The sequence below is a fragment of the Gossypium hirsutum genome, chromosome A10 (genome assembly GCF_007990345.1).
Source record: "Gossypium hirsutum isolate 1008001.06 chromosome A10, Gossypium_hirsutum_v2.1, whole genome shotgun sequence".
NCBI lineage: Eukaryota > Viridiplantae > Streptophyta > Magnoliopsida > Malvales > Malvaceae > Gossypium > Gossypium hirsutum.
In genome coordinates, this window is record NC_053433.1 from 73,194,510 (window position 1) to 73,218,672 (window position 24,163).

The 24,163-nt window shown below is 34.1% G+C and overlaps 2 protein-coding genes across 3 annotated transcripts; one reads left to right on the forward strand and one right to left on the reverse strand.

The window, feature by feature from the left end:
* Positions 1-231: 231 nt before the first annotated feature.
* Positions 232-2,026, forward strand: LOC107927615 (uncharacterized). 2 transcript variants are annotated; one of them, XM_016858729.2, is made up of 3 exons: positions 232-964; positions 1,153-1,302; positions 1,483-2,026. In XM_016858729.2, exons 1-3 carry the CDS (start codon positions 317-319, stop codon positions 1,777-1,779), a joined length of 1,095 nt encoding a protein of 364 aa, XP_016714218.1. In that variant the 5' UTR covers positions 232-316; the 3' UTR covers positions 1,780-2,026. The 2 variants fall into 2 exon arrangements, with proteins under 2 accessions (XP_016714218.1, XP_040935252.1); XM_041079318.1 differs by having other exon boundaries at positions 258-964; positions 1,153-2,026.
* Positions 2,027-5,195, reverse strand: LOC107927617 (pentatricopeptide repeat-containing protein At1g62930, chloroplastic). The gene is made up of 4 exons (XM_016858730.2): positions 5,036-5,195; positions 3,044-4,354; positions 2,521-2,626; positions 2,027-2,425 (listed from the first exon to the last, which is right to left on the reverse strand). Exon 2 carries the CDS (start codon positions 4,247-4,249, stop codon positions 3,464-3,466), a length of 786 nt encoding a protein of 261 aa, XP_016714219.1. The 5' UTR covers positions 4,250-4,354; positions 5,036-5,195; the 3' UTR covers positions 2,027-2,425; positions 2,521-2,626; positions 3,044-3,463.
* Positions 5,196-24,163: the final 18,968 nt, after the last annotated feature.

The following is a 24,163-nucleotide window of genomic DNA, read 5'->3' on the forward strand; positions in this document are numbered from 1 at the left end:
TTTGGTCCAAGCCCATTTTTCGAACTCATATTTTTACCCAAACCCTCCCATTTTTCGGGCGGGCCTTCTGGCCGGGCCGGGCCACCCGGCCCATGCACACCTCTAGTAGTAGGCTACTTCAGTTTTTTTACTAAAAGAATTAAATTATCAGTCATGAAAAAACATACATACATATAAATAAATATCCCACATGATATAACCGTTAAAGGTTCAAATTTCAAAAACCCTATCAATATAAATATATCCGTTAGATCTCATTTAACACTATTAACCACAATTTTCAAAGAGAAATAACCTAAAGAGACAAAAAGAAGCAATGAAACACCAGCTGAGTTCGTCATCTTCTTCAATGAAATCGACCACCATTACTATGGAAGATGATGTCCGTACCGAAACCCGAGACAGCAACTACTTCCCAGGTTGCAGAAAAGACGCCAATTGCAAGTGCGAAATCTGTTTGGCTAGCATCAATGCCACTCTCGATCTCATGCCCCTCAGCGTTCAAAAGAGTTCATTCAGTAAACTCTCTGCTTCCAAGCCTAAATACGCAAACCACTCTCCCATCTCTTTCGATCCTTCCATTACATCCACACCCACATCGAGTTCTTGTTGCTTGGTGGAATCTCCGGCTCTTAAATCAACTGCCAGATTAAACTTTAGAGAAAACAAGGAGAAAAAGAAGAAGAAAGAGGAGGGGAAAAATGGTGGTTTCCAAAGTGTATTTTGGAAGTTATTAATGGGTTTGAATTTGGTTTTGGTAATGGAGGTTGGGTTTTCTTGGGGTGTAGGTGGGTTTTTGAAGCCGATTTTGACAAGCGATGTTGCGAGAAGCATTGGTGAAAGGGCTTCAATTATGCAAGATTTGAATGGAAAATTGAGGTTCTTGCAAAATGAGTTGAAAGGATTTCATAATCTCAAGGTTTCTAATTGCAGCAATACGGATTCCGTATGGGAAATTGATCAGGTTCAAACTTTTTTCTTTTAATTTCCCCCAAGTTATGTGCTTAAAACCTATGGCCTATTACTGTTACTCGAGGGCATCTTATACATATTAGAGTGTGTAATTACTTGTTACCATTTTTATCTCTGTCCAACACAAATATTTCAAGAAAGAATGAAAAGCCGTGGTAACTTTTGGAGTAATAATTGCAGGGTAGTTTGCTTCTAAATTCGCATTGCTTGTTGTATAAATCGGCAATGGAAGAGGTCAAGATTTGGGGGTGGCCTTTGCAAACTGCTGGATTGCTTACTACTGGGTTTTCTTCCAAATCATTTACTATCTTATCTGGCAGAGTATCTGAGGTAAATGCCAATCTATTTACCCTTGTTTTCTTTTTGATTAATATAAAAAGGACCCTTAGGATCAATTTGATTGTCATTGCTGCTGCCTGTTTTGGATTTGCTAGTGCTTATGTTATCATAAATTTTCTTCTTCCTTCCTTTCTTTCTTTCTTTCCTTTTTTTTTTTTGTTCCTTTTGCAGTGGTCCAATGGAAGGAGTGGATTTATTATAACAAGAAAGGCAAATGCATCATGGGTACAAAGCAAATGGGGTACCTCTGTAATACAAATGGATCCCAACACATGGATCTTTGAGTATCAAAGGAGCTGGATATTGGACAACCCCAGATTAATTTCAGCAACACTGCTGGAGCTGTTGAAAGATAGGTTGACAAAAATGGTGAAAAAGATGAGTGAAGAATTTTTGCTCTTCTTTGTTTTTGATAACCAATGCATTGAATTTTCAAGAAATGAAGATCAACTTATGATCCCAACTTGAAAGAGGGCGAATTCTGGATTTCAGTTACTAGATATCCACTTCTCATTCCTTATGAGCAGCTTTTTATTAGTTTAATTTTTCCTCCAAATTTCTTAACTTGAATTTGGTTCTGTTTATGATTAGAAACTTGAATCATTATGCCTGATTGATGGTTCATTAAGATGCTATAAAATACAATCATCATCAGTATTGGCCAGAAATTTTATTCCAATGTCCAATAATGAAGAAAAAAGTCTCATCTCCAAAATTCAAAAAAAAAATGTAGTTATATTGCATTATATTATTCCTATATCCCCCTAAACCATGAAACCAATTCACATGAAAAGGCCCACCCTCAAGGCCTCCAACAGCTAAATGGGGCCACCAGCACAACCGGTTGTTGCACCAGCTGGTCTCTGTGATGCACATATATTGTGGGTATCTTATCCCCATACCCCACAAGAAAGCTCATTTTCAAATGGCTACTACTCCTCAGGACATAAACAAGCTTTTTACTACTAATGTTTAGCTGCATCTTTTACATGATAAACAACCCTTTTAGTTCAAATGAAACAAAGAAGAAGGTCGACTTCCTTACGAGAGTAGAATGAATCAAACAAGGGACAGCTAGGAAAATTTGTCAAAGGTGGAAACCCCCAAGAAGACCCTGTGAAAAAATCCATTGACCTAAGATGAACCTGCTCAGCTAAAGGATGAAAAGCAACTTGCAAATATATGTCTCTTATAATGTAAATAACATACCTGTCATCGACCAAACTTGGCTTGAATGAATGCCAAAGCAACAGGATGCTACAGAGCATTCCATTCACTGACCTATATAATACTACCTGCAGCACAAATCCTATCCCTGTAAACAAAACTGATACCAAAGATCAGAGTGAATTCAGCTTATACGTAGCTTAGCAATCTGCAAGTATGCTAATAATGGTCTGACAGCAATATTTCCAGTTCATTAGTATGAATTTGGTAAACAAGATATACTGTATTTAATCTCAGGCCGATCAATTTGGTAAAACTAGTCTAATATAACTAGATATGGATCAAGGAACTTTCTTCTAACCATGTCTTTTTGTTGAACTAAAAATCTACATAAACAAATATGAATCCAGTTCATAGCATTAAAGAAAAATTATCGTCTGAACGCTGGATGCGGCTATTTTCTCGAAAACTCACTAGATATTAGAAGTAATGTTTTCTTAATGTATTCCTAAACAATGCAGATAAATAATAAGCATTTTAAGGAAAGAGAGAATCCAAGAGGCACCTGCTCAAGTTGCTGATTGAGACCAGCCATTTGCTTCAGCTTTTGGCAAGTGAAGCTTTGAGCTTTTTTTTTTTAACTTTTTCAGTTTTAGTGTTAAGGATTTGCTCACAGTATTCCCATTGGTGCTGAATAAGAGCTCCAATTACCAGGAAACAGCCATCCCAATGAAGAAAAGGTAAAGGTGAAGGTACCAATCTAAGAAAACATTTCAGATCAAGATTGATTCATCAGATCGTAAGATCAGATCCAAAAATAAAGTGGCAGTGCGTAAATCTGCAGAAAAGCCCTCACCGACCATTTCCTTAGGAACAAGTGTTGCCTTAGAAGTATAGCTGTTTCGAAGAAACCCCTGGATCATTATCTCCCATGCTCCTAAACAACAGGTATGCTTCATCTGGCAATCCCTCCTTGCAAAATCCATTAATCATTATAGAATGTGTAAACACCAAGCTTCAAACCATTGACAGAGAGTTTATGAAATAATTCCTTTCCAACTTCAATATACCCAGATTTGCATAAGCCATCAATTAGGATATTATAACAGACAATATCAAGTTCCAACTTGCTGTTCCGCATTGCTTGAAAAACTTCCAAAGCCTCTTCGAGTTTATCACATTTGCATAAACCATTCGACAAAAATGAACAGGTCACTACATTTGGAACTTGTCCAAAAGCAATCATCTTCATCAAAAGTTCACATGTAGATGAAATTTTCCCTAGTTTACACATACCTTGCATAAGAGTGTTGTGCGTGACAATATCCAGGATTGGTCCTTTTTGGGATATTTCATGAAAGAGTTCCATTTCTTCGTCTATCCTTTTAGCTTCGCAATATCCATTGATCATGATGTTGTAACTAAATATATCAGGTGCACAACCCTTCTTAATCATCAACTGAAATACCTTTCTAGCTTTATACATCTTGTTTTGCAAGCAATGACAGTTTATTAATGCACTATAGGTAACAACATTAGGCTCAATGTTATGCTTTATTATTGCGTCAACAATATCTTCAGCTTCAGAAACCATTCCTTCCCTGCAAGGCGCATCAACCAATATATTATATGTAACAACATCGGGCTCAATGCCTTGCTTTATCATTGTGCCAACATCATCTTTAGCTTCAGAAACCATTCCTTCCCTACAATGCACATCAACCAATATAATATACGTAACAACATCAGGCTCAATGCCTTGCTTTTTCATTGTGTCAACGGTATCTATTACTTCAAAAATCTTCCCATCCTTGTAATGTGCATCGATCAATATATTATATGAAACGATATCTGGTCTAATGCCCTTAACCTTCACCTGGGAGAAAAGATGGAGAGTCTCATTTAGTGATCCCTTCTTACAAAGACCGTCAATGACAGTGCTATATGTTACAATATTGGGTTTGAAGCCACTTTATTCCATAATCCTTAGAAGCCTGACAGCTCTATCAGTATTCCCGATTTTACACTATTGTACTGTAAACAATTAAATTAGGTTGATACCCATCCATTAATCAAAGCGGATAAAGTTACAACATAAGGCTCAACACCTAACTTCAGCATGTTCCCCAAAACAGGAAAACCAAGATCAATTTGACCTAATTGACAAAAGCAGTTAACCAAGATGCTCAGAGAATAAACATCCCAGTAAACTCCTAATAATTCCATCTGGCTACACATCGATACAGTAATGGCATAATGTTTCATTCTAACAATGGCAGCTAATAATTTAGTGAATTCCACAATTGATGGCTTTGGGTAACTCTGAATCATCTTATTAAACAAATTAAAAGCATCATCAACATTATCAAAGCGATAATACATTTTTTGGGTTTCCCCTTACATACATGGAATTCTTAGTGAAAGGTTGGATGTGGGTAGCAATGGTATTAGAAGAAGAAGAAGAAGAAGAAGAAGAAGAAATAAAAGAGCAGAAAAAAAGAAATATGCTTTCCACAGTTAACAATAGAAGGAAGAAGTAATGAAGAATGAAGCTTACCCATATATTGAAATTAAGAGAAATGGAAAAGCAAGAGAAGTGAGGTTGAAATAAAAGCAGAAGCGGTGGCGGCACTACTAGAAGAATGTACTGAAATAAGGTTTTAAATATCCCACAAAGGTAGAGTTTGTACCTTAATAAAGAGGAATTGGTATCTTCAAGCTATGGGTTTGTATCAATATACCATCATAGCCAATGAGAGCGGATTCATCAAGAATACTTAAAAGTTTAGCATCAAAGATTACACATTTGTCTAAATATATATTATATCCCATAATTCATTATCCATTTTCATTTCTTATGACTCCCTCGCTGTAGCATCACTCGAGACAATCTGAACTACCCTATCAGTACATATATTAATTCAACTTTTTGGCATCTTGGCTACTAACCTTTGTTCCTTCTGTCTAAATACGTCTTCCCTGTGAAAAGAAACAAATTGTTTTGCCCAAATATATAAAATCTTAACAATCTCACCCATGTTCTAGGAAACGTCCTAAAAAAAAAATGTTTCGATTTTTCCAAATGCGCCAGATTAGTAAGCCAAATAAACATGACTAATTTACCTCAACAACAATTGGATTCGTAGGATTCTGCAAATTTGACTTAACCCAATGAAGAAGGTCCATTGTAAAGAAACTCCCACTAGATTCATCTGAGATAACTTGCCTCTATATTTCTTTAGTTGTCGGACAGTCACGGAGAATATGCAGAATATCTTCATAATGATAATTGCATATGCCACAAGAGGTATCATACACTATTCCCCTCTTAACATGTTCCATGTTAGTCTTCAACTTTTGTTTTAAAACATTCCATATAAAGAATCTAACTCTCTAGAGCCCCTAAAATTTTTAAGGTATATTCCACTGCGCATCATTGGTATCCATGGCCTTTCCCGAATATGCCAATAAGCACTTTTGAAAGAGAAAATACCATTTGAAGTCTAGGTCCAAATAATCTTGTCAGAACTTGCAGACGAGTAGGATGGAGGAATATCCACAATACGTCTGATTATTACCTTCAACAACCATAAACAAAATAAAAACCAAGTTCCAAGAACCTTAAAAATATAAATATTTACAAAAAAATGACCCAAGTTGAAAAAATCTACAGTGTCAAGCGGTGCTGACATCCAAGTCAATCAGTGTGTAATGATTGATTGTTGATTGGGACAAGTTTTAGAAAAAAATTGGTGCCGACACTGCAATGGTCAACACACGTATGTATTTTTTGTCTACTTTTTGAAAAATATGGGTATTTTCTGATTCAAAAAATTATTTTTTATTAGGTGTCGGCTTCTATGTGGCCAACATTGGGAAAAGAAATTCAATTTTTCGATATTTTTTTGGTGTTGGCACTATTGGTGGCTGGCACCCTTGTCAGGCAAAAAAAACTTTTTTTTAGGTCCCCTATTTCTCGAGGCCGGGACCCGGGTAAGAAAAATAGTTTTTTTTGTGCGTGTTAGCCTTCTAGTTGCCGAAATTGGTATTTTGTCAATAAAATAATTTTTTTGTGTGTTGACCTTCCATTTGCCAACATTCTGCTTGAAAAAAATAATTTTTTTTTGGGAGTTGACTATCTCATTGCCAGCACAAACAGGCTATATATATTGAAATTTTCAATTCTTTGGTTGAGTTTTATTATTATTATTATTATTTTGCTTTAACTGTTTAAGAGAAAAAAAACAAAGAAATATTAGTGCTTTGTTGAAACATTCCCCAAAATTTGTTGAAGATGAATAACCAAATGTTGTTAGTATATGTTCATTTCGATGGAGAAATGATAAACACAACTAAAAAAGGTTGTGTATTTCAAAGTCGCCTAAAAATATAATGAGATTCAATAAGCATGTAATGCTCATGAAACTGAAACGGAAGATTAGTGCAAAGACAACTACTTGTTGTGGGAAGAAAATGTCAAGATTATTTTACAAATTTCCATTTTCAATAGATCCATTGAAGTTCTCGTATATGGAACTTGTAGATGATGATGTGGCCACAATAATCTCAATTTATTGCCACTTGAGATCAAGAACCCCCGACCGATTGAGTTATTTGCAGAGTTAGCCGATCCCAAACTTGTTCAAATTGTCCCTCTAGTAAAACAACATCATGTGTTTGATTTTGATCTTAACGTCTATTTGGAAGATTAGTCGAGCTGTGGAAGGACACCGCAAACGCCCAAAAATCTAAACTACGGCGGATATTCATATAACAACCCAATCTCAGGTCCCCATCTAGAGATACATCCAGAGGTGTTAGGCAATATAGTAGATGGTGATGAAGAGTCCGATAATGAAGATCAGTCCCACCATGAGCTTGAAAAATTTAGTGACCCCGATTTGGATGAGGTCTCGGAAGTTTTCAATGATGAAGACGCAGTGGAGGGTTAAGATGTACACCTCCTTCAGTCAGTAACACGAGATGTGATATAGTTATATGGAATGATCTTGAGGCCCACATGTTGAGCGTAGACCCCGATGCGATGCTTGCACGTGAGTTTCCCGAATACCCAAATATAGTACCTACTCACCTGATAGGGGAAAATTTGAAGTTTAGAAAGTTTCTCATAGGCCAAAAGTTCGATAATAACAAAGATTGTGTATATGTCATAAAGCGATACAGCATGGAGTTATCGATGGACTACAAAGTATCGAAATCTATACAAACTTTATATGTTAGGGAATGTTAAAGGGTTGACAATAGGTGCAACTGACAGGTTCGGGTTACGTTAATGTAGAGGACTCAAATGTGGACAATTAGAAAATTAGAAGGGTCTCATATATGCATGGCTGCACGTATGATGCAAGACCACCACAAACTAGATGCAAAAATAATCAACAACTGCATCATATTACTGGTAAAAGACAGGCCCAGCATTCTTGTATTAGTCTTTATTACCGACACGCGATTCAACTATAGGGTGTTTTATAGAAAAGCATGGTGGGCAAAACATATGGCAATGAAGTAGTTGTATAGTGACTGGGATGCGTCATACAACGAAATTCAAGGGTGGATAGTTGCGATGTAGGAGTATGTGCCAGGTACCATGAATGACTTACAAATACTAACTAAAAAAGGCCTAGATGATGAACTAGAAGTGGGAAAATGAGTTTTCCACCGATTGTTTTATACATTTGATCCCTGTGTTAGGGCCTTCTCCTACTATAAGACGTTGGTGCAGGTTGATGGTACCTGGATTTATGGTAAATATACGCAAATACTCCTAATTTCAGTTGCACAAGATGACAACTAGAACTTATGTCTGTTGCTTTCGCCATCATGGAGTTTAAAAACTTCAAATTGTTAGAATTTTTCCTGGAGAGCTTGCGAAGGCATGTTGTCAAGCAAGACAACATTTACATTATCTCTGATAGATCGAACAAACTAGTTATGATTAGGAGTTCTGGAGTTCAGTGAAGGTTTCTTTACTGCATCTGACACATCGCTGTAAACTTTCATAAGGAGTACATAAATAAAAACTAGTGCAAAGAAGTCGTTAACATGGGTAAAAAATCTCATTTCTAAATTTATTTGTTGACATTTTATTTATAATCTCGTTTCTAAATTTATTTTAAATATTTTATTTTTAAACTCGTTTCTAATTTATTAAATATTTTGAAACACTGTCATATCGAAATTCATACGCAAGGTACGAGTTGGAACCACGCCGATTCAAGAAAAGGTTGGCAAGGCTTGAGGCTGAAATGGTAGAGTTACTGACTTCATTCCAGCAATGGTTGGGTAGCATGGAGCCATGAAAATAGGCTTAATGTTATAATGACGAGTATCGATATAGTCATATGATGACCAACCTCGTAGAGGCGGTTAACTCTGTCTTAAAGCGTACACGTTATTTGCCAATTTCACATGTTTTCTCAACAACATTCTATAGGCTGGCAATATTGATGCCAAGAATAGGGCTGAGACAAGTGAAGTAGATGAAGGCCGGACACATATACGTGGAGGAGGTTAAGAAGGCTATGGAAATCAACACTTAGAGGGTGTAGTTGATAAATGCAAAACTGTATTCCCAGGATATGAAAACTTTCCGGGTGTAAGAGTACATCGGCCGTCGTGTGGGGATACTGCCCAGGTCATACAGAGTTGAATTCCAAAACAGGCATTGGGAGTGCGAGAAGTTCTAGACCTTTCAATATCTGTGTGCACATGTCCACACAGTGTGTGCGATCGCCAATCTAAATGTTGAACAATACATCGACGAAGTCTACACACTGTAATACACATTGCGTATTTAGAGGAACGAGTTTCCCTTATTGTCGAATAACTCGAATTGGGAAGTACCTCTGCCTGCATTTGAGTTGCTACCAAACTCGAGACTTCGTAGGCTACCTAAAGGTAGACAGCATGTGACGAGGATTTGTGATGACATGAAAGTCAAGGAAATAGACAAACTTAAGCATTACAGAGTGTACAGAACAGTTGACCACAATCAGACTACTTGCCTACATCGTACCTACCATGCTGGTCAATCTTCTCGGTTTGGGGAAGCTTGAATGATGTATCATATTTGTTACAATTAGTACCAAATTTTTCTATTTTTTAATTTGTTGTGATTAACTTATTATCTCTGAATTATTTATTAATTTTTAGTTTTCCTAACGTATTTTTTCGTATAATATTTGCTTACCATATAAATCTCGTATTTTTTCTATTTGTATAATATTTGTTACATCTTCAACAAAATTTCTATTTAGTACCGAGATAAATATTTTGTTTCTATTCGTGTAATAATTGTTTACCATGTTAATGAATATTTGTTTTATTCGTATAATATTTGCTTACCATTTTACAAAATAATTTTTTATCATCTGAAAAAATGTTTTTTTCCATTCCACTTAAATATTCAAGTACAAAAAAAAGTTACAAAAAATAAGTTACATATACATAAAAAATATCGGGACCCGAATGTTGTCCCCGACGTGTAACATTGTGGCGATCTCAATCGACGAGGGGGTGCATCTTCGTCGTGCAAATCATACACACCTGGACCGATACGCTATGCATCTGGTGTTCCTTTGAGGTGTGTTAAAGAAAATGCTAAAATTGTATGTCCCATCATTGAGGATAGTGGGGTATTGCGAAAACGAAGGTGCCAAGCTAAAGATATCCTTGAAGGAAGGTGGTTGTTGTTGTTGATTACTAGAACTACAACCGCCCATCTCTAAGTAATATGAATACGTCTGTGAGGCCAAATGTTGAGGCTTAGGATTGGGCACCGAGGCAAGTTGGGTTACATTAGACGATTGAGCTTGGCTACAACATAATTGAGTCAAACCTCATTGTTGAGACCGTTATTGGCGCATATGTGGCGAGACTACCATAAACTGACTACCAAATATATTGGCTTCCCGTTCTCCATGTACCAACGTTGGTACTCGACTGAAGGCATGAAGTTAAACATAAGCACTGCGTCCAAGACTGCCTTTCAAGTCGGGCGTTCCACAATGCAATATATTGTTGATGTTCGACTGCCCAATTCTTGTTGTCTTTACCCCTTTTGTTCATACCGTGGACATTGTCAAACCTTTTTGGATTGTCCATCTAATATCCCTAAACCGACTATCATAAACTAACTACCAAGTATATTGGCTTCCCATTCTCCATGTACCAACGTTGGTACTCAACCGAAGGCATGAAGTTAAACATACAGCACTGCATCTGAGGCTGCCTCTCAAGTCGGGCGTTCCACAATGCAATATATTGTCGATGTTCGACTGCCCAATTCTTGTTGTCTTTACCCCTTTTGTTCATGTCGTGGACATTGTCAAACCTTTTTGGATCGTCCATGTAATATCCCTAAACCGAGTCTAGTAGTTTCGGGTATATTTTTCGGGTCCCAAGCGATAATTTAAGAATTTATCGGGTTAATAGTAATTTTTTTAATTTAATTTAGGAGATCAATTTCATCTAAAATCGATTAAATAATAATCTAAAAAAATAAAAATATTTTCAAAAAAAATTAATTTTAAAGTAATTAAATAACTATTAGTAAAATTAATTAATTTGAGTCAACAAAGAATTTTAAAATAATTTTTATTGGAGGTTAATTTGAGATAAATTTAAGTATTAATTTAATTTAATTTAATTGTAAAATAAGGGAAATTATGGAGTATTTATTTGACAAATAAACCTTTAAATTTGAAATTTTGGAGGGAAATGATCAATTGGTGAAGTAAGGGAAATGTGAGAGTGGCCATTGGGCAAATTTCCCAATTTTTAAATTTCTGGTGGATTGTTTCAATTTTAAACACAATGCATTTAGCCTATTTTTCACATCGTTTACATCAGATTATAGAGCTATAAAATTCGTTTTCTTTGCTTGGTTTTAAAGATATATATATAGAATAGATTCAACAAATTTTCTTCTCAAAGTACTCTCTTTTTTCACCCGTAATTTTTCAAAAAAGCAGCCAAAAATATTCTGAAATTTCTCAAAATTCTTGAATCAAGATTTTCAATCAAAGGATTTAGAATGAATCAAAGGTAATTATTATTTCTAAACTTATTTTTATAATGATTGGAAGCATATTTACATGATTTGAGTGATAATTACATGATTTTTTTATCAATGTTATCTTCTTCAAAAGCTTAAGGTGCTTTAATGGTAGATCTTTAATTTTGAGAGGAAATCCACAAATAAATGGATGTTCCAACTCAAAATGGATCTATTAGAAGGTTTTTGATCTTATTTTTCAAGATTAAACATGTTTTGTAAGGTAATTTAAAGAAATTCGAATTTCATCATCTTCATAACCGATTTTCTGGATTTTTGTGAGATTGATGCTTAGTATATGTTTATTTAGTCTAGCATTGATGTTTGGAAATGATTAGGAGGGATGAAGTGATCAATTTTGTGAGGAATCGACTTTTCGACTTGATGATACAAATCTAATAAGGTAACTTTGAGTGAGAATTTCGTGTAGCCTAATTGATGAAAATTTGTATTTATTATATCTTTTGAAAGGTGGTAATATCTATTTCACCTCTATTGAAGCTCCAAATCTTGAAGAGGATCGAGCTAATTGAAATTAAAGCTGGATTTGCTTAGTTGATCACTTGGTTGTGGTTGAGTTAGTTGTGTAGTGAGTGTTATTAAAGGGCGATTTGGTAATTTGACCCTCACTTAAGCTTATCTGGATGATTGATTTCTGATTGCAAATATTTAATTGCATTTTGGGTGGTTAATTTCACAAGATAATTATATACGTTTAAGTGATGAAGTTTTTGTTAAGTGTTGGTAAGTGAGCATCTAGTGATTTTATGTGCTTGATTTGATTGATTATAATGGTGATCTAAGCAAGTATGCTGGAGTTTTTGGTCCATGGTATGTTGATATTTCAATTGATAAATGAACATTTATAATAGGTAATTGGTATGCTATATTTAATTTGATGTTAAAATGGCTATGTTACATGATTCACGTATGCATTTTGGCACTTTAAATTGAGCACATTATTGACTGAAATTATGATATGATTGATTGATTATATTGGCATTATAGCATGGTGGATCCATTGGATATAATTGGCATGTCATAGGATATGTGACTACTCACCATATTTATATGTTATTTGTGAGCAATGAGGCTCTAGGTAGACTGATTTAGAGTAGATAAGGGAGTATTGAGCTTGGTCTCCACTCAACGAGATTGATTTGAAGCGATATAAGGGAGCGTGTGGCCACGGCCCGCTCAATCCGGGACTAATTCTAATTCAGATTGGGAGTAAGGAGATCCGTTTATTTGATGTATGATCACTCGATTAATCCATGCTTGTATGTGCCAATATAAATGTATGAAATGTTATATGCTAAATTGATGATTATATGTCATGATTAATTATGATTTTTGATACATGGTTGAGCATATGACATTGAACAATTAGGGATTGATATTATAACTAAAAATTTGTATTTGATTGGCTTCGATTTAAGCATGATTTGGGTGCTAATTTACTCGTCATTTTATTAACATTCACTGAGTTTTTTTAAGCTCACACCCTTACATTCGTGCAGTTAATCAACAAGGTTAAGGGGTTAAGGAGTCAAGCAAGAAAGTTCCAAGAGATTAAGGCTGGGTAGAGATTTAGTTACATGTGTTAGAGATGTTAATCGGGCATTGTGGAACTTCTAAGACTTAGTTTAATTTTGGTTGTAATTGGACTTGGACATTGGACATTTTTAATTTTGGATGGTTCTATAATATCATATATACATGTTTGAGTTTTATTATTGAATAATTTACGGTGTATTTTTACTTGATAACACAGTGATTGATAACATGGTGTTTACCCTAACCATTGTTTAAACGAAGTTTCTATAGAGTGGTTTACTAGCGACTAAGGTACGCCACTTGTTTGAATTAATTAGTGGGTGATATGCATAAAATTGAATGTTTAATTCTGTTTAATTGAGGTTTAATTGGTGTTAATAAATTCAATTAAAGGTGTATGAATATGTATCGTATTTAATTATAACTAAATCGGGTATAATTGGCCATTAAAATACTTAAAATCGGGTTTAAAATTGAAACTTTCACACAAAAAAAATGCAATGGACTATTGGGGGTTTGAATTTTGGTCTTTTAAAATTGGTTCTCTAGTTCGTTTAAATTACAAATTAGTCATGTAACTTGATAGGTCTAATTAGAGCATTAAATGATAAGGAAACTTGATAAAATTTTAGGATTAGACTTGTAATTGATAAAAATTGTTAGAAACACACTCAATTTAATATTTGGGAGTAGTACTAATAGTTTGAAATTGTTACGATTTAGTCCTTAATGATAAAACTTGAATTAGAAATAGAAAATAAACTCGAATTAAGTTAAAATTTTTAGGGATTACATAAATGGACTAAAAGAGGGTTGGTAAATGTATAGATCTAAATTCAGGTTAGTTTAATCGTAGGTGACAAAATGACAAAAATGCCCTTAGGTTAAATTACTTATAAAAAGTTTAAAATTGGTTCAAAAATTGCTTTCGCGTTAATAAATAACTAATAAATGGATAAGATTGAGGTGTTATAAAGTCAAGGTGTATCTTGGGAGGTCGTTAGCAGGAGAGTCACTTAGGTGGCTAATGTAACTCCTCGAATTCAAGACGGTCCATCCTGGTTGGGTTTAGGGTGTCACGGTCTGGGACATGTTGCATGTACCCAAATTGCCTCAGCACCTGGTCAACGTTGTGCCACTCCACCATTGAAAAATTAATCAACGATGCGTTGGTAGTCCACGCTCTTAGGAAATGTGTCAATATTGTAGTAAACATGTAACTGTTTTCTATTTATTTAAACAATGAATAAATAAATAAAGTTAATTTCACATTTTACTATTATGTATTTTGTATTTCTCTCTTTTATATTTTGCATACATAGCAAAACTATGACAAGAAAATATTTGTTCATTGATTGTCTAAGTTCAAACTAAAGATAATTGACATTGTAAGAACGTTTATATTACGAAAAAGACAACTTCCTTCAGTAAATAATCTAAATGAGTCTATAATCTCGTAAAAGAATCAAAGTGAGTGTTTGATTCAAATACCTAGAAGGATTACTATGTCATCTACAATTCCAATTGGGGAGATGGCTAATCTTGGCTATTGGAGCAGTTGACTCCATGAGTAGAGACATAGATGTATTCATTGGTAGAATGATACATTGGACTAGACCCAAGATGAATTAATTCTGAATCTGTTTGTGAATTAATTCACTTATGACGTTCATGGTGTGATTTACTTAAATCTTAAGTTAGTCACTATGCTTTGATATAAGTGGAGGCTTATGCTCTAAAGATGATCGAGCCCATAGCCGATTGTTAGGTACATGACTTGTGTATGGCATGACTTTACTAGCAACAGTGGAATTCATAGCTTAATTAAAGAGTTAATGTCATTCTCTCATTGGCATTGTGTGGATTGGTAAATATGTAACAACCCGTTTTTGGGTCAAATCGGAACAGTGGTTTCGGGACCACAAATATAAAGTAGAAATATTTATTTTGTTATTATTTTAAGGTCTACAATATGATTGAATAATTGTGTGAAAATTTTGTTAAGAAATTTTATCGATTGAGTGTCCAATTTGACTAGAAGGACTAAATTACAATAGGTGCAAAACTTGACTTCTCTATATTAAAAGTGTCTAATTGCTATGAATCCTTAAGTTAGAGGTCTTTAAATGGTAGTTAGACCATTATACTCTAGGGTGGACCAAAATGGACATGGTTAGGTGAAATTTTAAAGTTTAGAAGTTTTTCATTAAGGGCATTTTAGTCATTTGGTAAATAAAGACAAAATTTAACAAATAAAGATATCATCTTATTCAAATTAGTCCTCCATGGCCGAATTTCACAAGGAGAAGACATAGCTAGGGTTTTGGCCACTTTCAAGCTCGATTGTAAGTTCGCTCTTGTCCCATTTTTTAATGATTTTTATATTTTTGATATCGTTGTAACTTGATTTAGCTATTTCAAGGACTAATTTGAAAGAAATGTGAAGTTTATTTTGATGTTTGATGGTAGAAAATGCATGTTTGTTGTTTGTTAAATGACTTTTGTAAAGTGATTTTCAGTAAAAATGACAAATAGGGACTTATTTGTATAAGTCTATAAAATGAGTACAAAAATGTGAATAAATGAAAAATATGGGCTGTAATGAGCATGAAAAAGGTTTGGCTAGGCTTGGGTTGTGAGGAAATTGAAAGAAATTTATTTTACGAGCCTAGGGACTAAATTACAAAAATGTCAAAAGGTTAGGGGCAAAAATGTAATTTTTGCCATAGTGTGTCTTTTGGCTGAATTGAATAATTTGATGATTAAATAAGTTAAATTTGATATTATAGATCAAGAAAAATGAAGTTCGAGTTTAGACCGGAGAAAGAACAAGATTGTGGACTAAATCGAACTAATAGCGCCGTTTTTGTAACTGAGGTAAGTTCGTATGTTAAATAAGTTTTAATATAATTGTATTTAAATGCTTTAATATTGCATGAACTGTATGATTGGTTGGGTGGACGAGTTTAACTTTATGGACAAGTTCGACGACGGTTCGATAAGCAAGAAATCCCGTTTGAACCTTAGGAATAGATTAGGATACAAGTGACATGTCACTATGGTTATCATGTGTCATGTGATTATATGATCCAGGTTTTGGTCTCGTACGTCCTACCGGTGGCTGAGTATACCGGCATATGTTGTGGTTACTTGACAGCTTGTGTGAGCAGCACCAAGTAGCTACGTCTTGACTGATAGCTTGTGTGAGCAGGCCCTTTGATTAGCTCAAGAGCGAGTAATTATGTGATATGAGATTGATGTAGCATTGGCTACATATGTAGCACATAGTGTGCAAGATTCCCAAGTATCCGGCATTATTATTCCAAGTGGTTCACGGGTATGTCAAGGATGGGAATAAGTGTAAATTCATTACGAGATGGTACAGGTATGTACTCGAAGCTTATGATTATTAATTTTTGAGATGACGATTTCAAGGTAAGTTGTGATGGAAGTGAATGATGATCATGAGATTATGGTAAATTATGTTATCTTATGTTATATTACTTGCATGATTAATGTATGGTAAGGTTGCTTATTTCTTCATACGAGCTTACTAAGCTATATAGCTTACTCCGTTTTATTTTCAATGTTTTATAGTGTCACAAAGCTAACTCGGGATTGGAGATCGTCGAAATTTGCATCACACTATCGAATTGTCTTTTGGGTACCGATGATTTTAAAACATTTTGAGAGTATGGCATGTATAGGGACTTAGTCATTTTGTTATATGTGTCATTTGATTTGGCCAAATGTATTGGCTTATATTTGTTTAAGGTGATTTGGTATTTAGCCACGTAATTGGCTTATTTCGGCTAAAATAATTGTAAGCCCATTTATATAAGTATATGTGTTAATGCCTTCTTGTTTTTGTGTTTTGTAATGGGTTGCTATATGTTTATTATGGTTAAATGTCTTGTTGTGAAATGGATGAGATGAGTCCTTTGGTGTGCTAGGAAATCTAAGTAGAATTATGCATGATGAAAGTATTCATGTTGATACTTGTGAATGTGAGTTTGGTATGAATTGATTTGCTATAGTAAATATGTTACATGTTGGTAATGAATGATATGATTTAGTCTTGATTATGGATGTTTTTGTTGTTTAAACATGCCATGGGTTATGCCATTGAACTTGTGTGTGTGCAAGTGTAAAAGAGGGTGACAAATGGCTTGGTAAATAGCCTTTATTTTGTCTACACAGGTAGACACATGGGCATGTGTCTAGGCAGTGTATGACTCATAGTCTGCCCATGGGCATGTGTTCTGGTCGTGTGTCCCCTACACCTTAATTTTGAGAAACAAAATGCTCAGAATTGAGCACACGGACAGAGACACGAGTGTGTGTCTCTGTCATGTGAGGGACACGGCCTCAGGCACGGGCATTGTCCCGACGTGTGACGTCTGTACCTATTTTATAAAAATATAATTTACCACACGGCTTGGCACACGAGCATGTGACTTGGCCAAGTGACATTAATTTGTTCATGCATTACAAAACATAGAGTTACACAGGTTAGGGACATGGGCATGTGTGACCACACGGCCTACCCACACGGGCGTGTCCCAAGCGACACGGGCGTGTGACCCCTGTTCATAGCAAAAATTTTCTAAGTTTTATAAAAATTCTCTGAGTTCTTGGTTTAGTCCCGGACCACTTCTAAAGCATGTTTTGGGCATTATAGGCTCGTATTAGGGACTTTATGGTTGAATGCAAATAATTTTAATTTGGATGCAAATTTATGACTCGGGATTGTGTGTTTGCTTGTGATGTGAGTCCGGTAATGCCTTGTACCCTATTCCTGCGTTGAATACGGATACGAGTGTTACAAAATGTGAAACATGATCGCGGGTTTCTAGTTCTTTAACGAGCAATTTATCATAATCATTTGTTGATAGTGATCATTTAAATCATTATAAAGACACAATGGTGACAATGAGATAAAATAGGATTGTATTGAGTGAACAGATTTAACACAAAGGAATTAAGGATATCATTTAAGGGTAACACACATATGACGAGGTCATTAGACAAAACAATTGGATGAATTGTTTTCGTAAAGAGTATACAATAAGGAGTTTTCAATCATGGTACTTCTTGTAGACTGACTCCATAATTAAGTAATTGCAAATTATTGGAACGATGCTTCTAGACATAATTGCAATTACTAGAGCCTAATTGTATATATCCGATTAGTTCCTCCGCTAGCTCAACAAAATCTCGATCGTATTGCATTTGAATCAGAAGAAAATTCTACAACTTTGGAAATAATTTAATTTAGTCGATTTATTCGATGTGGAATTAAATTAGGTAGTCGTGAGAATTGTTCAACTAGAGAATTTGATGAAAGAATTTTCTTGAAAAATTAATTTAGAAAATCTAAGTGATTTTTGGGAAAATTAATTTTGATAAAGTAAAATTAAATTAATCAAATTAATTAAAATTAATATTATATTTTTGAAAATTAATTTTTCAAGTCAAACAATTGACTCAATGGGTAATTGAACTTGAAAATTGGACCTAAGATCGTAAATTGGTCCTAGGAGCCTAAAACTGAGACCAAGACCCAAAAACTGGTCAAATCGGGCCTACGGTCATTTAGTGGCTAGACCGGACCGGCCGGGTCATCACTAACCCAGATCGAACCGGTAGCTGTTGAACCGGCTTGGGGTGCCACAAGGATGTCGCGCCTACATCACTAGACACTGCAGTGCCAACGGCTCGATGGTGGCGTCCCGGTGACCGGCGACAGTTGGTCTTTGGTGGTTGAGCAGTGGAAGAGTTACAATCCTACTGAGACTCTATCAGAGAGTTTGATTTCAAATTAACTATTTCAAAAATAATATTATTTTAATAGCTTAATATTAAATTTAATTTAATACTTATGTTAATAGTATTTTTATTATTTTACTATTAAAGTGAATATTTTAATATTAAATTTAATTTAATGTTTATCTAGATAAATATCCTATTAATTTAATATTAAAGTGATTAAGTTTAATCATAGTTGAAAAACTCTTTAAACTCTCCATATATAAAGAGAGTATTGAGTCATTATTTTAGAAACAGTTGAATTCAAGAGAAACTTGTAGAGAGAAAATTCTCTGAAGAGATTATTTCAGAAAATTTTTAGAGATATTTTTCTAATTTACAACTTGACTCAAAATTTTAGAGAAATTGCAAAATTACCCCACATGTAATTTTGTGAAAAAAAATTTATTCGAAGCGAGCCCACACTCGACAGACGTGAGTGATGTGTCTCACGTGACTAACTAAAAATACAACAAAGACAAGTGCACCTATCGATAAATAGTATAGCTATGGTGAGTAGAGATATCGTATCCACGAGAACTAAAAGTATTAGTAATTACCCTTTTTCTATAATTTAATAAACAATTTAGAGTGATAGGTTTTAAAACTAAAATTACTAAACTAATCTAACTAAGAACTCAACCAAAAATAAATCAGGAAAATAACCGAATAATAACCAATGAGAGAGACAATACCCAGGAAAGGATTCACCTATATTTCATCAATTATTATGAATCTGAATTAAATAATTTATTCACTTGGTATCTTGATTCGTAGAAATACCTAAATTATGCTAATATCTCTTTCGAGAGTAAGAGCAACTAACTCTAGGCTGATTAATTAAAATTTCTTTCTAATTAAAACCCATATCATCACATTAACTCGATTTATGGATTCCCTTATTAGATTTGACTCTAATCCAGTAAATTTATGTCATCCTATTTCTATGATTGCATACAACTCCACCTAGTTATGCTAGATCTACTCTTACTCCACTGAATTAAACACATTAAACATGAATTAGTATCCCGAAAATATTAAAACAAGAAATAAGCACACATAATTGAGAACAAGAATCAAGTATTTATCACGTAAAACAGAAATTAAATAATAGAATTCATCATATGTTTCGCCTTCCTTAGGTATCTAGGGAATTAGTTCATAATTCTGTATGAAAAATTTCAAAGTTAGAAAAACCACAAGAAACAAAGATACTCATAAAAACTTCAAAAGAAATTAAAAGAAGGTCTTCGATCTTGATGGGAATCTGCTTCAGAGTTGGCTCCAATGGTGTTCTTTGAGTTGTTTTCTTCAATATTCTTTGATGGCTCCCATATCCCTTCTTCTATTCGGTATTTATAGACTTTAGAATGCTCAAAAAACCTAAAATTTGTGTTTTTCGCGTGTTTGGGAAGCAGGTTGTGAAATTGACACGGGCTGGTACATGACCGTGTGTCCAGGACGTGTGGCTCACACGGGGAGTATGTCCAACCTGTTTAGGAAAACCTAACCCATGTGACTCCTGAAATTTACTCTTTTTGTCCGATTTTCACTCGATTTTCGCTCCTTTTGCTCCCAAATGTTCACTTAAGTATAGGAACATGAATTCAAAGGATTAGGAGAATCAAATTCACCAATTTCCATAAATAATCATCCAAAAAATGCATTAAGAATGAGATTAAAATATGTTTGTTTTATCATTTATTAGTGAGCTTGAGGATAGCGGAAAAGACTACTCTGTCGAAGCGCTTATCCTAGACGAATCAAAAAGGTTCAATTTTAATTAAGTATTTATTTCTTTAGATATCATAACCAAGATCTTGTTTTGGAAAATTTTTTAAAACTCTATTTTCCCTATATTTATTTTCCATTGTGTTTTCCAAATCCGTTTTTTTCCAACACACACAAGTTGTTGCTAGTGGATCCACGCTGGAATGATAGCCGCAACGTTTCCCCCCGAATATGGTATCCTCACAAACTGCATAGTATTGACAATTTATATAGTTAAATAAATCTATTTGAAATATTGTAATTAAATAAAAATGCACAATATTGAAATATTGTAATTAAAAAAAAGTAAAATTGAAACTAATATTTTACTTTGTCCTCGAAGTGCACCTCAATCATTGGGCGGTATACAACCACTGTCTCCAACCTCTCGATTCCTGGAGGCATCACCCATCTGAAAAATAAATCATAATTTTTTAGCAAGTTCGTAAATATAAAATAAATTTATATTGCAACCAATTTTTCAAATTGTTTTTACCAATTAACAAGTGGCCATACGGGCGGTTAGTGACTCATTGATACTAGAAATTGCATCTTGTATAGTGTCCAAGACTACAGTAGAATAAGGCAACCGTTTATGTTTTGCATCTCATGCTTTGTCGCTCGACAAAGCTCACGGTATGACGTCACGAAAACTACTGGGCCCCAACTATAGAGTCGGGCATTGTTAAGATCTGCCAATAATGGTGAGTATATAATGTGGATTCTATTTTGATTTGAGTTCAGCATTAGTACCTCACCTATCAACTGCAAAACATATGCTCAAGCAACGCAAATGACCTCAAAATCAGTGGATTGCTCGATAATGTTTTGAAATTTTCTTTTAACCAAGACAATTTCAAAGTGGTTAATCTTCCTTCCCCATCATTGGGAATGCGTCTGAGCAATTGGTAGCAAAAGCCTTAAGGATCAGTCACTTTACTTGGCCCCGTGACCACAATTCCATCAACCGAGAGCCCCAATTGAACCGATACGCCCTCCACTGTGATTATGAACTTCCCACATAGCAGATGAAAAGTGTGGGTCTCTGGGCACCATCGCCAACTAGGGCAGATATTAAGTCCGACCTTAAGTCGAACATCCAAAAGAATGCCGTTGTGCATATCTGGCAGCATCCAAGTATGGTATAATCTAATCGTTGGGAATATATCCTAGACCATGAAGTTGAGACCTCAAGATCCAATACTCATCCTATACATATAATAAAACTGATATTTGTTAATTTTGACAACTTCAATATTCACAACTAATGAGTAATTATTTTTTTTATCATTTCACAACTAATGAATAATTATTTTTTATTATTTACAAACTGACTCGAACAACATTTTTTAAAAAATAAATTAAATGGTTTTATTTAAAAACTGACTCGAACAATATTTATCGGTTCATTAATCATTTGTGCTGTGTGGTCGAAAGCTCAGATGAGAGAACTTATTGCGATTTCTGCGTAATTAATAATAACATTATCAATCACCATTCAAATTAATGACAATTAATTGAACGAATTAAAGAATATTAAACATATTAACTTACCTTAACACTTCAAAGTTAATACACAAAAAAAATCAGTGAAGGGGTCTTAGCTGGCCAGTGTGGTGGTGGAGGGGGACCATTAAGATATGTAAAAGGAGGGAAGAAGAATAAATAGGAAGAAGAAAGAAAGAAAAAAAGGTAACAGTTGTTGCATGACCGTCTGGTCATATCGGGTTAGGTGGTAGGTTGGTGCCAACAGGCTCCTGGCCTACACCAGCCTAACACCAAATGCCACTGTGACCTGGCGGTCAACTATTTTTTTTTTGTTCCTTACTTCCTTCTAATTTTTTTCCATGATACGAATTTTTTAATTCACTTAATCTATTGATTTAGCGTTGTTTAATACCAAATTCTTTTATTATAATATTGGATTTTAATTTAATCATTTTTAGTTATTTCATTCCTAAATTATTGCAACTTTTTTGATTAATTATACTTTTCTATTACTTGAATATATGTTTATGATTAAGGTTCATACTTATAAAAAATAAAATTTTTTTGTTTATGATTAATTTTCTAAACATTGCATCACTACTTTTATTATTCTCGATTTTATATTGGTTCAGCGACAGATAAAATTTTTGACCTTATGAACAATATTTTTTTTCCTAATTTAAAAAAGTTTCCTTTCTTTTTTATCATACTAATATTTACATTAAAAATTGTTCAAAAACATATTTGCCTCTAAGATTGTTAGTTTTTTACAAAATTGACCCAACTAATTTCATAATTTATGGGAATTCTCCAGGTGCAATAATACTGACTAAATTTGGATCAATCAAACTACACAGTTGCTAATGTATTTTAAAAACTATTTTCTTTAGTTCATTCATCTTCTGCTTGAATGAGATCCATCGAGAATCTCGTAAAAATCAACTTTGCTTAATTTCCATCCATTATGAATCTGGTGACCTAATGGTTCATTTAGTAGGTGGAAGGTCTATGGATAACAACTCTAACAATAGAGGAAGAAGCAACACCACCATGGTCGGCAACTTTTTTAGGGTAGATGTAAGTGTGGAGATCTTGAAGAAAGAAAATAGGGATTTTAAGGAAGGTGAGGATAAAAGTGAGGGACAAAGAAAGGAAGGTTTATCTTTTGTATGTGTAACACCCCGAAAATTACTACAGTAAGAAAGTAAGATATTATCCTTGATATAGTTAAGTAAGGAAATAAAGTGACAAAAAGGGAAATTTTATTATGTCAACATTGGAAGTATATTATGATATATTACATTATTAATTCAAGAAAGGACTAAATTGTAAAATTGAGAAAAGTTTTATTGCCCAAGAGTAAATACTCAAAATTGAGGGGTTAAAGTGTAAATATGAAAAAGTTAAAGAACCAATAGTGCAAATATTTTAACGGTGGAATAATCTAGAAACTAAGAAAAATGGATGAATTAGGATCAAATCGAATAGGTGAAGAATTATGAGAGACTAAATCGTAATTTTCCCAAATTAAGTGATGACTCAATGATGGAATTTTAAAAGATTATGAAGGGAAAAATGGTCAATTAGTAAGAGAGAGAATTCTAGAATGTAATGATTATGTTGATGATATTTTAATTAATTAATTAGATAAATATTATTTTATTAATATTTTAATAAGATATTTATGATTATTTTATTATTTTATTTAGTATATATATGTGTGTGTGTGGAAAAAAACACACACACACACGCACACACCATCCATCATCTTTCCATGCATTTCACGTTAGAAGAGAAGAGAAGAAAAGAAAGAAAGTTTTGCTTTCTTTATAATTTAATCCTTCCACCAAAAATTCACCATTTTCACCTAGAAATTAAAAGAATTTCCATAGCTACAAAGAGAGAAAAATGTTAAGGAGACTAAGGGGAGTTAGAATATCAAGTTGGATTCAAGAAATAGAAGTTGGAGAAGAGAGAAAAATAAAG